The 17,059-nt window shown below is 34.3% G+C and overlaps 1 protein-coding gene across 1 annotated transcript in view; it reads right to left on the reverse strand.

Annotated features, from left to right (window-relative positions):
• Nucleotides 1-17,059, reverse strand: part of DYNC2H1 (dynein cytoplasmic 2 heavy chain 1) — a 202,261-nt gene that overhangs the window by 111,078 nt on the left and 74,124 nt on the right. The window contains exons 66-71 of the mRNA XM_009274630.1: nt 14,027-14,190; nt 12,630-12,749; nt 10,065-10,199; nt 9,051-9,194; nt 7,250-7,339; nt 3,321-3,386 (exon numbers count right to left, since the gene is read on the reverse strand). Coding sequence (XP_009272905.1) covers nt 3,321-3,386; nt 7,250-7,339; nt 9,051-9,194; nt 10,065-10,199; nt 12,630-12,749; nt 14,027-14,190 — 719 coding nt within the window. The remainder of the gene's footprint in view (nt 1-3,320; nt 3,387-7,249; nt 7,340-9,050; nt 9,195-10,064; nt 10,200-12,629; nt 12,750-14,026; nt 14,191-17,059) is intronic.

Genomic DNA, 17,059 nt, shown 5'->3' on the forward strand with positions numbered 1-17,059 from the left:
GCCAGTTTTTGACCCAGCGCAGAGTACACCTGTCTAAGCCGTGAGACGCCAGCTTCTCTAGGAGAAGGCTGTGGGAGACAGTGTCAAAGGCTTTACTGAAGTCCAGGCAGACCACGTTACCACAAGAAGTAACACACTTGGCTGGTAAAGACACACATACTGCCTGATGGGGTATCAGCAGCCCACATAGAACAGATAACTACAGAATCCATGTTTCAATATTGTTTCATGTTATAGTATCCAAAAGATGCAGTTATTAGAACAAGAGGAATACTTAGTATAATAGATTTATATTATGAATACTTTGGTTGCATTAACAAAGGGGAAATGTAAGTTGAATTTCTGTATGATTAAATCTTTTAGACTTGGTATTTGTATTCAGGAAGACAGCTTTTAATCATTTTAAGACAGATTAGATAAGTATTTAAGAACATACTAGAAATGACATAATCCTATATTTGGAGGTGGTAAGAAATATACTAAAAAACCTTCAGAGTATTGAAATTTTACATAAGCAGTATCTATAACTCTATGATAAGGAAAATTTTATTTTTTGTTAAAGACAATAGTAAAATTCCAAATGAAAAAGTAAATCAACTAGTACTACTCTGATACAAACCAGAGCATAGCTTTTTGCATCCCTCAATCTAATTGTCTTGAACAACTCTCTTTCAATTACAAACCTGGTCCTCTCCCAATTACAAAGATAATGCTCGTGCATATTTTCGTGCAGAAAAATACATGAAGTCTCCCTAGTTTTAAAACCAGAAATCGTGTAACAGTTTTATGAAGAAAAGCAGAAATGTAATATGTAAAGACTTGTAAAACTACCTCTGAAAAATCTATATATATTGATTCAGAAAGAGAATGTCTCTACTAGAAGCCAAGGCATTCTATAATATAATGTTGAAGTTGTACTATAGTTGTACTATAAAATTTCTCATCACATTGCAAAAAATTCATAAGTGCAGAAGGTTGATCTCTTTTGGGATAGGAACTTAGAATACTAAATTCTCTAGCAGCATAATAAGCTACTTCTAGCCTCATCACATTAAAAGCTTTAAAAGAAATAACTTCAAAAGAATGACCACTTCAGCTTCATTTTCCTCAATAAATATTTTGCACAAGCACTTTTTTCTTAACAATTTAATTAAAATAACTTCTACCTTTCAGAGAAGTAAGAGAATTATTGATATTATTTGCCTGTTTTAATGCTTGAGTACTCAGATAATGCAGGAATGTGCATTATATGTAACCTAGATTAAGCTGGTTAAGAGCTTTAATAGCTGATGGAAATGCACGCTAAAAAAATAGCAACCAACACAAAGCAGTACTTACAAATTCTTAAGAAGCCTAGGAGGCTAGGCTTTAATTTAGTCAGAAAACTATTTGCAAGTTGCTGCCTTCATGACTTTATAAACTCAAGGACTAGAAAGATAAAGCAAGATATTTTCAGAAGCTGAAAAGAAATAATAAAGATGTATTAGGGAAGTTCTACTAATGAAGAGTAGCCAGGGTATGCCTCTACCAAGAAGATTAATTTGAGTTATTTTTATCAGGCAGCTTCACTGCTGAAAGACTGTGGGATTTCACTTCGTCAATCCATATGTCTGTAATAAAACTACATTGCATTCATAACATCAAAAAGTTTCAACCAACCTTTCTTAAACCTTGTACTTTAAACCCACATCCTTCATATAATCAAGTTCCATTACTTCCTTCAAACGTATTATCTGATTTTTACCTTTTACCCTATAATGGACTCTCCTCTAGTGAATTGACATCTAGTATCATTTCATACTCCCTCTGGTCTCCAGCTTCTAGTACAGAAAGCCATAGCTTTGTCTCTCCATTCAATGTAGGTATTTTAGATAATTAAATGTGTATTGACTCACGCTAATCAGCCATGTTTAAGCAATTGTATTGAGTTGATTGTGCATACTGTTCTATTGCAGGCACATTTTATAGGATTAATTTCACTACACTATAGACAACTATAACTTTGGCATCTACATCTCAGCCACCTAGTCTAGTCTGCCTGTAAGGGGAATGGTAACAAGTAAACAATTTTAGCGGTAATCCATCTGACCTATTTTACAAAATTCATTTATGATGAAACAAATTGCTTCTTTGACAGGTCTGGTTTTTTTCCTGTTTCCTAGTCAGGAAGTCTAGGATAACCTGCTCAGAGGAATTTTAACAGGTGTTTAAATTTTAGTTACCAATTCAATCACCACTAAAAGTACCATTTTACCGGAAACATGCAAATTCACTATGAACCTCCGTGTCGGGCAAAAGCATTATCTAACACCCAAAGAGAATAAGGGTTAGCAGTACGTAAGCTCTGCTGCAATTTTGTTGGGAATAGGGTAGCCTCTAAACAATAGTTAAATTCCCCATAAATTAGGCATTTTCAGATTAGGCCTAATTCAGACCACTGTCAAAAATGTCACATGACAGCTCTCAAATTTTGTGAATATGCTAATAATGCAGCACTTGCCTGAAAACTGAATGGAGAGCCATTTTTATTAAATGTGATGTGAACCTATACCAACTGCATCCCACTGCGCTATCAAAAACATAAACCATTCCAGGATGAGAGCATCATTCCTCTCAAAGATAAACCAATATGGTGCAAAGAATCCAATACTTATGTGGCCAGAGAACAACATACAAGAAGGACACTCTCTGTACAGTGCACTCTTGAAGACACTGTTGCAAATGAGGACATAAATGATCACTGCTCCAGTGATTTCTTAGACACTGAAGAATCAATGGCTGAAATGCACAAAAGATAACTTCATTACTTCACCTTCCAGGAAGACTCTTTGCTTTAAGTGTCTTCAACTGCAGATTGCAGAATCAGACTTTTACTTCGTTTCTTCCTAGGTCTTGTATTCTTTTTCTGCATTTCAATACCAAGGCACGATGTGCAAGCAACCCTTGGTCACAGTGAAACACGTGTATCCATCACTTTACTTATAAAGAAATGTGTATTTAACTGGAAGGATGGATAAATGTCTAGCCACATGGTGGCGTGAAACACTGATACAGTGCCTGCAAAAAACTGCAAAAACTCTCCATAAACATCTTTTTCAGACCCCTATTTAAAAGGCAACCATTTACCTACCTTTCTCATGGTAATCTTCACTTTGAACCTAATAAACATGTTGACATCCAAAAGTAACTATAGAAAAATAGTAGCATATAAGCCTAAAATCCCAAGTCCTACACTTCCTGAAAAAACTTTTTATCTACTCATTCACTCTTCATACTAAGTTTAAGTAAATCACTTGGGGATTTTCTCCTCTAGCACTTACATTCTCTTGAAAAAGTTCAGGGTGCATTCCTCGTACAAAATGTAGAGCAAACATTAGCTGATCAGCCTGAAATAAAAGCAGTAAAACTGTATTTATATGTTCATCAAAAGTCACCTTTCTGCTTTTTTTATAAGTAACAAAATTTCATTAATAAAACACATCTAATTCCATAGCAGTGACTTAATGACACATATCTTAATTCAAAATTGCTACATACCTCTGCAACTTAGAGACAAACACTAACCCAAAACTTGTACCTAAGTACATCTAAATTCAAGGGAAGAAGAAAAAACAGGTACGTGTAATAAAGCAAACATACTAAACAGAATCCATTATTTTTCAAACTGTGCATAGGAAATGCTTGAAATCTTCTTATAGCAAATTTTCAAAACAGAATTTTGATTAAAAAAACCCCAAACAATTGTAACCTTCTGACTTTTTTCCTAGGTCTGTCGCATCACTTGAATTTCAATCAGTCTCTGAGCACTGGAGCAATAAACCATGAATAAGGATTTACCGGAGCCACAGAATAAACCATGCAAACATTCAGGACAATATTTTTGGAAAGAATATTGGCTTGTTAAAACTGAGATTCCTATGTCCATACACAGAAACATTCATAGATGTGTTTTACCAAAGCTGTGCTGGAAAGGAGAGATTACTATGTAATGAAGTCAACATGAAAAACTGGAAGTTCGTACTCTGGAAAATCAGGAGCACTAAGAAACCTAGATTGAGGCCTCCAATTTTCAAAGTCTGGCTGTAATCTGGAAGATGCATTTTACCGGACAACAGAAGATATACACATATTTTCTTTCATTAGAATTTTAAGTAAGCATAAGGAAGCTGGTACCTCTTCCTTTCAAGAAGGTGAAACATTACTAAAAAGCATAAAGCACAGGTGAAAGGGAAGAACAGAAGAAAAAACAGTGATGCATGGGATTGGGTTAAGCCTGCAGAGCACAGGCATCTCAACCAGCTGATAAACACAACACACCTGCACTCCTGTAGAAATCAATTCTATTCTTGACTTCTAAACAACGTTGTTTGAATTTTCCATGGTGTCATTTCCCACATACGTGCCTTATGCGTACCTCAAAATGACAGCCTGATTGTCCTTAGCTTCAGAGAATTACCGCTCTAAAGAATATTAAATTACCAAGAATACTACTGAAAGACGAATTGCATGGGACTTTTCAGAAGAGATAGGACCAAATATGAGGAAGCATACTCTAGGAAATATTATATACATGTTATAAGGTATAAGATGAACTGTTTGACTAATATTGGCTTTCTCATCTCTATGTCTTATATTTTTGAGGCCAAAATTATATAAGAGGGACAAATTACTTTTGTTTTCTTTTCTTATTCATGTTTTCTCATACAGATGCCTTTTTACAAGCCTGACACGTCAGCTCAGAAACAGACAGATATAAGAACATAGAACAAAAACACGGAGTAAGGGTGTTCAAGATGTTCATCATCTTTGGGAAGTTTTCTCATGTGCAATAAAAGTAACTTCAACTGCAGGTGTGTCTGTATTTCAAATAATAGAGATTATTATTTAATAATTTACCTGGTGATTAGGTTCCAGAATTATGGCTGACTGATTAAAGGAACATATGTGGTTTAGAGACCATATCCTTACTGGTTTTAATTGCCCTTGGAATGACCGACCTTAGAAACAACTAGGAGGCTATATATAATTTAATTCGTATGAGTCACAGCTGCTTTAAACTGGATTTGGGTAACTGCAGAAATGCATGATGGCAACCACAACAAACTCTTGGCGTAATCTGTATCTCTATGGATACCGATACATAAAGTTGTTGTTTGCTATTTTAAATAGTTCTGTTTTATTAATTCTTTCAATTACAAAACCGTACAGTACAAAGTATCCCCAAGGATACAATTAAAGCAAATGAAGGACATCGTATTTTATTTTTGCACATATTTAATACTGGTTTTGTTACAGAGGTAGTACTGGAGGGCAAACAGGCCCCAACTAGGAATCAGGGTCAAACTGTGCAAAGCACTAAAGTTCTGTTTGTACTGATAAATAAAATACGTCCGTGAACATCATATGACACAGAACAACTGCCATGGAATGGCTGAAATCCACACCATTCAACTCTTTCATCCTCTCAGACAAGGTCTGCAAGCAAATCCAAATCCAAACTGCCTATTAGAATGGTCCCTGGATGATTTAGTATCCAGAATTTGAATGGGAATTGTTTGGAAAAATGGTAACTGGCCCAGGCCAAGCCTATGACAGTAGCTATTTTGACAAATTAACAGTACAGATGGGCCGGTTTCAGTGGTCAGGAAAATTTCTTGGCACCACTTCACATACCAGCATAGATGAAATCTAGGTACGCACAAACATAAATATTAACCACAGACAAACAAAACCATCCTTCCTAATTCTAACACACTTAAAAAGGTATAAACTTGTCATAGAATCATTTAGGTTGGAAAAGACCTTTAAGATCATTGAGTCCAACCGTAAACCTAACATCGCCAAGTCCCACTAAACCATGTCCCTAAGTGCCACGTCTACATGTCTGTCAAACTTTTTAACTTGTATCAGCTTTTTATACCTTTTATGAAGACACTAGTAAAGCCTCCGTGCCACAGTAGTCTTTAAAAATTTGCATGGATAAAAGGCAGAATTAGCAGTGGATTGCTGATAGTGTGAGGAGCTTATTTGTTCTTTCCACTATCAGAACACGATACTATAAGCTGGATGGACCATTAGTCTGAAGCTGCATGGTAACACTTAAACTTTCAGTATTTTCTAAACTCCAGTCTGACCACTCACAGTGAAAATCTTTCCTACTAGAAATCTCCTGTCTGTGTCTTGCTTTTGAAATCTTTCATCTTTTCTGATACATAAAAATAGCTGCTTTCCAATATTCAAAAGATGTGATGACTTATTGGAAGGCTTCACAAACTCATGACTTCAAACACAGACATTAAATTTTTATGAGACTATTTCATAAGAATCCACCTGGACTTTGATAAACCAAAATCCTTAGAAATAACTGCCACCTCTGCATCCTCAATACAGTGTGGCTAGATTGGGGGGAAAGGGGGAAGTGTTGTAAAATTTTCCAAGATCTCTCCATTCTCAGTGATCAAACCCAGACTTGCATGATTTCTACTACTGCTCAAATCATCTATGCAGACCTACTATGCATTCTTCAGCCTGGTACTGTGAGACAAACACCTCCTGTTATGACTGTTCCATGTGAAAGTAAAACTTAAAATTGAAAGTGAAGGGCATATCTATCTTAGGTGTTCACCAAGAAAGCAAGAAGAGAAAAGCCACCTGATTCAAATACAGGGCAAACAAGAAATACATTAAGAACATTATATGAAGGAACAGGGCAACAGATAGAAACAAAAAAGCTAGTTGGTAAAGATTTGGAGCCGGAAGTAAAGAGAGAAAGGAGAATATTACAATGGTTTTTTTGTTTCCTTTTTTTAAAAAACAAACAAACAAACAAATAATCACACAAAACCTTAACACGACTGCTAGGTTAAACACTCATGCTTAAGAAATGCTAGAAATAAGAGCAAACAGGGTAAGAGTGCTCAGAAGCCTGTGAAGCCTGCTACTGGCTATGAAGCAAGAATGAGGCAGAGATGAGGGGCCAGAGGTAAAGCAGAAATAGGACTAGACTGAGAATAGTCTTGTCCATTAGAAAACTGCTCTGTGGAGAATGTGCATAAGCAATCTTTATTCTGTCATATCCTAATTTTTAGTCCTCATTTTGCATGTTAAATATTGCAAGTGTAATTGTTTGCATGTATTACATATGTACTGACACAATACTGCTTATTTGAAGTAGATCAAGTGTTGGCTGCTGAAAGAATACTTTCAAACCCAGTGCACTGTATAAAAGCCGGAAAAAATACAATCTTACCTTAAACAAACAATGACAAACATATTCATACACTGTATGTTTCAATGAGCCAATAAGTGACTTGATTCTTTCCTCAGTATTACTTGAATCCTGAAAAGAAAGTCTGGATTTCAAAAATTCATGTGGAAGTAAAAATCTTTTTATGTACCCTGTAAATTTCACCAGAATGACACAAATAATCTGGACTCTATGTGACACTGACTAGTTCTAAAAATATATTATTGAACTCAGCTGCATCTATCAATGAGTAGATGATAAAATGAGAAGTTCATGCTGAAGCATTAAGAAATCAGTATTTTAGCCTTGAATATTTTGACTGTGAACATTATACAACATTATATATAAGTTAAATACATAGAGAATGAGATAACAGTTTCTTCTAACATTAATACCCTTGACATCTCATAGTTTTCACTTGGTAAAAAATTGCTTATGTATTGAATTACTGTATTTAATGTTATTAAACAGGTATGTTGATGTTAAGTGTAGTTACTAAACTTCCAGCCAAATTTGGCCCAACTGAGGTAAGCACTGTAGAAAACAGTAAATATACTCTGTCCTTCAAAGCTGAGAGACTAAGAGACTAATTATAACAGGAGGAGAAAACTGAAAGAAAGATAGGATAAAATAAGGAAGAAGAGGGAAAAAAAACCAAAAACGTGGGGGAGGTAACAGGTAGTATGAGATTTATCAGAAACAAGCTCCTTTCTACCATGCAGGAATTTGAAGAGATGAGTTTATAAAGGAGGGCAATTTGGATTCACAAGCTGATTCGACTAATACCTTCCCCATGTCTAAAAGATAGCTTGGGACAAATGAAGAACTGGATAGAGGAGAAGAAAAAACGGAAGAAAGCAAAGAAGGCAAAACCAGAAGTTGAGCTTTAGAAAGGTTAACATATTAGGCAGGAAGCAAAGAAATTATGAAAGAGTGTGAAAGTAAGAACAAGAAATTAGAAGCCTATGTTGTGGAAAAAAAGTAACAGGTAAAGCACATTAAAGAGGGCAACTTTGTATAGTCAGAACTGTGTTCCTGGTAATGATTGGAGCTGAAGGAAAGTTGTAAGCACAAATGCCAGAATAAAGGGGAATCCAAAAGTGACATGATGAAAGGCTGGTGAATGCCTTTTAAAAGTGGAAACAAAGAAAAAAGATGAATTTTGGAGATGCTGAATAAAAAGAAAATGCATTGTTACCCAGTGTGGGTTTTTAGATCTAAAGAGTGAGGTGACAACGGATAAATCCATAATTCTGTGCTTCAGTAAGAAGAATATACTGGCCATTAGAATACAGAAAACTAAAAATTACATTTTCAACAAGACAGGCTGCATTCATGCTTACAAACTGTATAAAAGTAGATAAAGTTTTGATCTTCCTTCAGGTAACTGAACCATGTAGAAATATAGGTTTTATTCTACTCCTTGTTGATAAAATTAGCGTTATTTGCAGATTAGATCACTAATTTATTTAAATAAAGCCTTCAGGAAAGTTATAATTAACCTCGTTTTTCCTAATTCACCTTAGACAAAGAGCAAGCCTGAAATTACAAATAAGAGTTACTTCGTTTTCAGGTGGCACAGCAATTTTACAATTTATACGTAATGTAAGATCATTAAAAATTCCATGTGCATGTATTCTGAATATCTAAAGCACAACAGTTCAGCATCACAACTTATTATACATTGCATCATCAGTTATTATACATTATTTTCTAAAAATGTCCAGAGCAACTAACAAATTCTAAGGATCAAAGCAGATTGATTCTCCTGCAGCATTCACAGCTTCAGGAAAAGAGAAAATACCTGCTCGCTTTGCAGAGTCCTTTGGAAAAGCCGCAGGAAAGCCGCCAAACTAAACCGGTACATATTATTAATTTTGGACAAGTCAGAGATAATAAAGTACATCTTGCTAGCACTCTCAGCTAAAGGGAGATAGGCGTCCCTCTCCTGTGGATAAAAAACCCCATACATATATAAAAAACCAGTACATTACTGCCATCTACAGGTTATTGCATAAACATTTATTCATCCCACTGAAAAAACATTCGGATGACTCCCACTGCTTTAGAAAACTGAATCCTTTCCAATTCTTGTACATTACTAGGTTATTGCATAAACATTTATTCATCCCACTGAAAAAACATTCGGATGACTCCCACTGCTTTAGAAAACTGAATCCTTTCCAATTCTTCAAATTGAGGGACATGCACTCAAGACTTCAACACTGTCTTTAGATTTCAAAATTGGAAGAAAGCATTTTTAGCAAAAAATTCTTTAAATTAGGAAGAACATTTTGGAAATTAATCCCTAGGGCACTGAGGCTTCTTCCCACCACAGAACACATCCCAAAATTCAATAGAAAATTTTAAACTAAACAAATAATAACACAGAGGAAAACTCTGTAGTGTGTTACAAAAACAGCATGCCAGATGAATAGCATCACCAGTGATCTAAATTTTTGCAATAGCAAGGGATATATTAAGTAAGAACATCCATATGAGCCATACTGTTTGCAATAGCAGATTGCAAAAACAAAGTCAAAACCCATTATTTGCCAATAAGTCCTTGGTGAAAATTCCTTTAATTCAAACAGGCATACTTTAAATTGTGTAGCTATTCACCATGTGTAAAACAAAGGAATTTAATTACTGAAAATACTTTCTGTACTTGCATATCCCAAATATCTTTTACTCCAAAAAATTAATTTAGCATGTTACAGATCTTATACTCCTGTGGATGTATATAACCTCTCTATATAGAAGATGACTATTTTTAGCAGGAAAAAAACAGCAATAAAAGAATAGAATATTCTTCGACCTTATCAAGGAAACTCTGAAGTCTGTGAGATTCAGCAAGTGATTCTTGGATGAGTGCACTACTTGCTTTAGTCTGATTCAAAGATTCAATCAGATCCTTATTTTCTAGTATATTGCCTTGTGATGTTGCAAGCGTCTGTAAAAAAAAAAAAAGTCATCTATGTTACATTAAAAAAAAACCCTGTAAAGTAACGATTTTGGAAGCTGTCCTTCTTTCTGGCCTGTACGTATTTCTGAATCATTGAATGTATCAAGAGTACTAGAAAGCAGGTGGTTATTCCAAAAACTGAGATGCTATTTTAAAGAAGCATGGAAAATAAAACCCAAGAGCAAACTCCAAAAATCCAGATTGCCAGGTTCTGAAACTTAAGTCGTCAGTAAGCTTTTGAGAATGATTTCTATGATCAGAGTCTTACGCACTAATATCCCCATGGTAAATACAAATTAGGGTATTTTTTCTTCTACTTAACTACCAATTTAACCTGAAATTGGCTACTTGTAATGACTTACTGCACCCAGTCATGCATAAATTAATTTTCCTTCAAAAACATTCCAATATCCCCTATACAATTTAGTTCTCATTTCCAACTGAGATGAATATTCGCAATTACAACAATTTCAGTTTTGTAATCAGAGATCCATTCAAAATCCTTGAGATTATCCCACATTTTCCCTGAGTTCTCCTGTACAAACAATTTCACTTCTAATAAGAAGTGGGAAAAGCTTGAATGATTCACTATTATTTAAGGTTTATTACTATACCCTTCAATACAATTTTTTAGTGAGACAACAACATAAAATTGGCTTCTTGTCAGTTAAGTCAGTTCTGAACAACTACCTGTAGGACAGCATTTCAGGATATTTGGAGGCAGAGATTCACCAGTTAGAATAATAGAATGCACTTAGTTCTCTAGTTGGAAAGAGTTTAGGACAAGATCATCTGTTTTTTCAAGGAGCTGATTTTGCTATGAGGAATCATAGTGTGAGCTATGAGACAGAGACAGCATGTATGTCTTTACTCCAAGGCTTTCGGAAGAAAACCAGTACAGTACTTCACATGGAATGCTAACGTTGCTTTAGGATTAACTTGAATTTAGCTAGATCACCTCCACCACTGACTTCTTCGTCGACAAAGTCCATCTAGCACCTGTCAGTTTCCACTGAGCATTAGGTTTCTTTCTTCAGGGTCAAAGAATATTCTGATTTCAGTGCTAACAAAAATGCCAAAGTTGAAACGAGCTTCGGTGTTAATACTTGGCCACTTTTTGTTGCAGATATCTTAGGCATCAATTACTTGAAATTTTGCACTTGACAATTCAGATTGGACAAATGTGAAAGATTTTGGAGTTCCAAGATCACACAAAAAGTCTATTCTAAAAAGTGGACTTTTTTTGTTGCATCTCTGAACTCTCAGCTTCTGGTAGACACTAAGATGCTAAACAATGATTAACTTTGAATATGGAATTTTTCTAGAGAACAAGTTTCTCTCTGCCTGTAAGAGAAATCTGCCTCATCACAGTTTTAAAAAAGGTTTGAGCTTAGTATTCGAGAAGTAATAGGGAGTTTAATAGGGACAGTAAATGTGGAAATTCAAATCACATTAGATAATTATGTGCAAAATTCTAAAATTGAGCTATTAATGGCCAGTCTAATAAAGTTCAGTTTATTACTTTTTGATGAATCTGTAAAAACGATTAGCTTATGTTCAAGTCCATTGTGCTGGATACTGCAAGTTCTATGACTCAGCTACAGACTGAGGGTTTTGAGACAGCAGGTCAATTTCCCTGCATCTATGACATTTTAGGAGGAAGGAGGATTTGAGGATCCATTCCTATAGGCATGAAGTACAGTTTCTGTGAAATCCATGACAAGACGCAGAAGTCCTCTTCCTTGGAAACTACCTTTTCTTATAGAGGTGTGCAACTGTTTCTGAGCATAATTACTTTCATTAAAAGGTAAAATGAAAATTAAGAATATTAATTTTAAATATGAGAAACGAAAATGTTAACTATAAAGAATATTACAGTTCATTGCTAATAAGAAACAATTGTGGAGGTTTAAAGTTTGAAATGTCTCTCAACAAATCTTTCCATTTTCTTCTGGAAATTTTTCTTTCACCTTTTTTTCCTTTCAAAACACAGAATCATTTCTCAACTTGAGAAAGTATCATTTGACATGATTCACAAGCTTAAAACTGTGGCTTTTTTAAAACTCATAATTTGAAAAAGAAATAGTATAATTTTTAACAAAGTTTTCTCTTTTTTAATGCATTAAAATTAATGAAATTTCTAATCAATCTAAACCAGTCTATATCTAGCCCAACAATTCATACATTCAATTTTGACAATGCTTAATGTATTGAAATACTATAGCTTCATGACAGATGTACATATTTTATCTACTTTACTCTCCCAACAGCCCCAGGCAAATAATGCTTTTATTTTCTCAAATGAAGAAATCTGAGGGCTCATTATTCCGATACTTTCACCATCTTCATTCAAACACATAACAATATGAACACTATCTTATTGATCTAACAGATATAAAAGAGGTAAATTTATTTTACCTCCAAAAGAGATTCCTCCAGTTTAGCTAACTGTATCTTCTTATCTTCTTCTTGCTGTAACAGTTTTGTCTTCTGCTCTTCCAAATCAGGCTTTTCGTGCTTTATTGTTAAAGCCAAAAGCTAAAAAGAAAGGAGATTATTCAACAGGATGAAAAACACTCTCATATATCATAATATATATTCATTAATTATATAGCATAATATATACTCATTAATCATATAGCAGTATATAGTCTATATTTTTGAAAGTAGACTTCTGAGGGTTTACTCAGTTGCACCGGACATCCAACAGCTTTAAATCTATGTAGACATCCAGGATATCCTGCAGTGGCAAGTATAACCCAGAAACTACTGTGAACCATGCCCTTGTGTATAACAGCAGATGCAAGCCAGGTGAGATACTCAAGGACATCTCAAAAGGCACTGGATCATTTTATTAAGGACACTGATTCACACCCTTTTATGCTGAGACCTAAATCTTTGCACCTCAGTCTGAATCACACCTGTGTTTAAAGGATTGGCAGTCCTCATTAGTGTATATACTGTTATCAGATATAAAAAGAAGTAGGTGATAGAAAGCACAAACTGGAAAGAATGGCAGCGAATTTCTTTCCAGCAAGTCTACCAAAAGACAAACCCCTCTCCTGCCAACAAAGAGAGAAACCAAAACCAAAGGGTTTTTTTCTGTATTTCCACTTCAAGAGGGGGCCAATTCACTTGGTTACATTGTATGATGTCGATTCCCTATCTCCAGTGGAGGGAGGAAATCCGTATGGTTATCCATACTTCACATTTTGAATTATATCTTAATTACCAACATCTTATTTACATCCCATTCTAAGCCTCTTATTAGTTTGGAAAAACTTGTTTCGTACAAAATAAATAGGGTTTTTTCTTCCCTTAATTTCTCTCTTTTCTTTTCTTTCTTTCTTCCATCTGTATGCTACAGTTTGCTTCCTAAACGTTATAGAAAAAACCTCAAAAGCTAATAGCATTTTGGAGGAAGTAAAATACATAGCTTTTTGGTTTCATTACATTTTTCCTGTACACAAAGTATCTTGAAGCTAGCATTACTCTCTAACTAGGACACTGGAGAGCAGTAACAGAAATGTTTCCACGGTACCATAAATGCATCTTGAACAGAAAACAGAAGCTTAGCAATTAATCTGTTGCAACTGAAGTCAATGAGATGGTTTCCATTTTCTCTATTGGACTCACTACTTGGTTCCAAAGTGCATAAACCCAAGATTTTAAAATCGATTATATCATTTATATTTGTGTGCTAGAAAATATCTCCATGACCATTAATGCAAACTGCACCATAGGGCTTCTTCCAGAAGCTGAATGTAGCTATGAATGTCCGCTATACATACGTTGTTTTTGTTCTAAATGCCTACCTGTCCTCTTAAGCCACTTCCAGTTGTGGTAAAGTTTACTTCTGTAACAATAGAAGAAGCATCAGGTGGAATGGAGGGATTCGGGTTCCTTGTCGACAGAAAAAGACGGAACTCTTCATTATAATCTATCATTTTTTCACCTATTTGTATAGCATAACGGGGCCCTGTAAATAATAAATAGATGTTATACTCACTCTGATTGGAACATTCTAGAATTATCTGAAAATAACAGTATTTGTGTAATACTTTATGACCAATAGATGCAAATATATTTTATAAAATTAATTTATAAATTGTTTGGAAAGAAAAATAAATTTAAAAAATTTAAGGAACATAACCTATCCTGCACTGTTAGACAAAAAAAATGCAATAACATAGCACTAGCGTAAGAAAGTTACATCATAAGAATATTTAATAAAACAGGGTAGTTTAATTATCCTTACCCAGTACAAAAAGCATAAATCACAAAAAAGGTACTTGAAGTAAAAGTAATACTAATGAATCTTTCAAATCTTCAAACAATGAACAAAACACCACAGAAGATGCACTGGAGAATCCCCCTTTTGTGCAAGAATCCTGTCATAATTTAAAGATATTCATTTACATTTCCACAGATGTATACCACTCTAAAAAACCCCTAGCCATAATTACATATTGGCTAACTAAGATGGTTCAATATTTTCTGAATATGATCCAAAACCATTAGATTTCATCTCTGGATCTGTTACGTTTATTTGTAGAAGGTTGATGTTGCTGTACAATCATAATTGTATTAAAATATGACTTTGTTTAATAACTGTTATAGAGAAAGTCTATGAAACTAAAGATGCTGGAATATCTAGTCATTAGATTGAAAGAAAAATATTCCATTAAGAAATATCCCATAAATTTGTCTTATTATAAATACATCTAATTTAATCACAGTATGAAAGAAACAATTAATTTATTAAATTTCTGCTGTCACGGTTTCGATCTCTGTTTATATTCCTAGTATTTTGACATTTCTCAATATGCCTGTCACAGAATGAAACTGTATGTATGGCCTCTCACCATCCTCCTTCCACCACAGGTTTCCATTCTAGCAGAGTCAGAAAAGAATAGACTCAATCACATGACTAGAATAAAATTTTGTCTCCTGATACTAAGAGAAAATGAAGAACAGAATTATAAGATGAAAAGTTTCAAAGTGAAAATTTCCTTTCCAGAGAAATTTCTGAGGTGGCATAGTTAGGTGCTTCTCTATTTTTAGCACTAGGAGCAGATCAGAAATGCTCCAAGTATAAATCTCTTGCTAAAACACTGGTAGAGATGAAAATCACATACCAATTTTGCTTCTGTGCCAAGGATCAGAATAAATTTTAGGCCTATGCTGTAAAAACGTCAAACAGAAAATGGAAGCTGTACAAGGACAAATTTATTATAGTATATATATTCACATTTTTCTTAACATTTCATTCCAAGTAATGAAAAGATGTACAGTCATCACAAGCAAAATAATGCAGACAGGCCCCCACCTCCACGTTTTGACAAAGAGGAGTGCGCGCTTGCTTATGAAGTGACCGAAAAGACTCAAAGTGACACATTCTCCCTTTTCAAAAAACAGCTCCCTAGTTTGTACTTGCACAGACCTAGCATTAACATAGCTCATTAACATGCAAAAGAGGATGCCTGAGTGTTATGAGCAATTTCCCTGAATAAACTGGTATATTTTAATTTAATCTGCTTTCTCCACAGTTCTGCAGACATATTAATCTCTTAATTTGATTCCTTGAGTAAAATAAGTTAAGATGCCTGTAATATTATATCTCTGCTTTCCAAAGTTCAGCAGAAGCTAGTAAAAAAAGGTTGTAAAGATGTTCTACTCAACGTCCTATGGATCCCTGAGGTCACCACTTTGGTGGTGGTCTCAACTTTTACCAAGGATAAACAAGCAAGCACATCTGTAATGGAAGAATGATTTATACTAACATTTTCTTTTTACTAAACAGACTTTGCCTATATAGGAGATAAATGTATCCAAGAACTCTACAGCATTTGCATTCATTTTTACCACGTATTTACATTTAAAGAATTACTGCTATATCACCCACTATTATATCTAAATATTAGATGAGATGACAGCAAAAAGGAGCCTTGAGCTATTTTCAGTGCCCAAAGTTCATACTGTAAATTACATGCACAGGCTGTGGTACATGCTGAGGAATTAACACTTGAGGCACAAATAAAAAAGATAAGGATAATGTAAATATACTTTAAGTACAATAATTTAGAAAGTATTTAAAACATTCGTTGTTGTATTTTTTTAATCCACTCAGTTCTTTTGATATAATTTCAAAATATGCAACATAATTCATCACAATTCATGCTGAGATACTTATATTATTACTATTTATCTTTGCTAAACTTTCAACAAAATTTTTCATATCAGCCTTTTAAAACAACTAAATCCAAAGCAGTTATATATAGTTATATAGAGTACATTATCTCTCCAAAGCAGAGATATTGTAAAATGTGATTTTTGGTTTTTTTCCTTTCATTGTATCAGTTAGGGAGACTCCTTTCACCGAATTCCACAATTTTGCTGACATCTATGACCCCCCCATTCCAAAGTCACATCAGGGACAGACCTGTGTGCCTTCTTTAGTTTCAGACAAATGAAAGAGAAACAGCAACACCAACACCAACATTCGAAAACTCTGATTTCTAACTGGACAACCAGTTGGGTAATTTCTGGTCTATTTAAGGCCCAAGTTCCTAAGTAAAACTATGTATTTGAAATTATCACTAGAAATTAACTTATTTAAATTGTGAAGAGTTGATAAAAACACTTTATTCTAATTCCAGTCAAAAAATCTTTAAATATTTTTCAATATTTTTCCACTTACTAAACAAGAACATATCTCCAACATATTTCAGGCACTGAAGTGTTAGCAGCAGGTTAATGTTAAAGAGGAAAAAACTACACAATACTTGTTTTCAGAAAAATTGAGTTTTATATGATATTTATAGATCTAACCTACAAAAGCTTTGAGT

This window comes from Aptenodytes forsteri, unplaced genomic scaffold, assembly GCF_000699145.1.
Source record: "Aptenodytes forsteri isolate BGI_AS27 unplaced genomic scaffold, ASM69914v1 Scaffold352, whole genome shotgun sequence".
Taxonomy (NCBI): Eukaryota; Metazoa; Chordata; class Aves; order Sphenisciformes; family Spheniscidae; genus Aptenodytes; species Aptenodytes forsteri.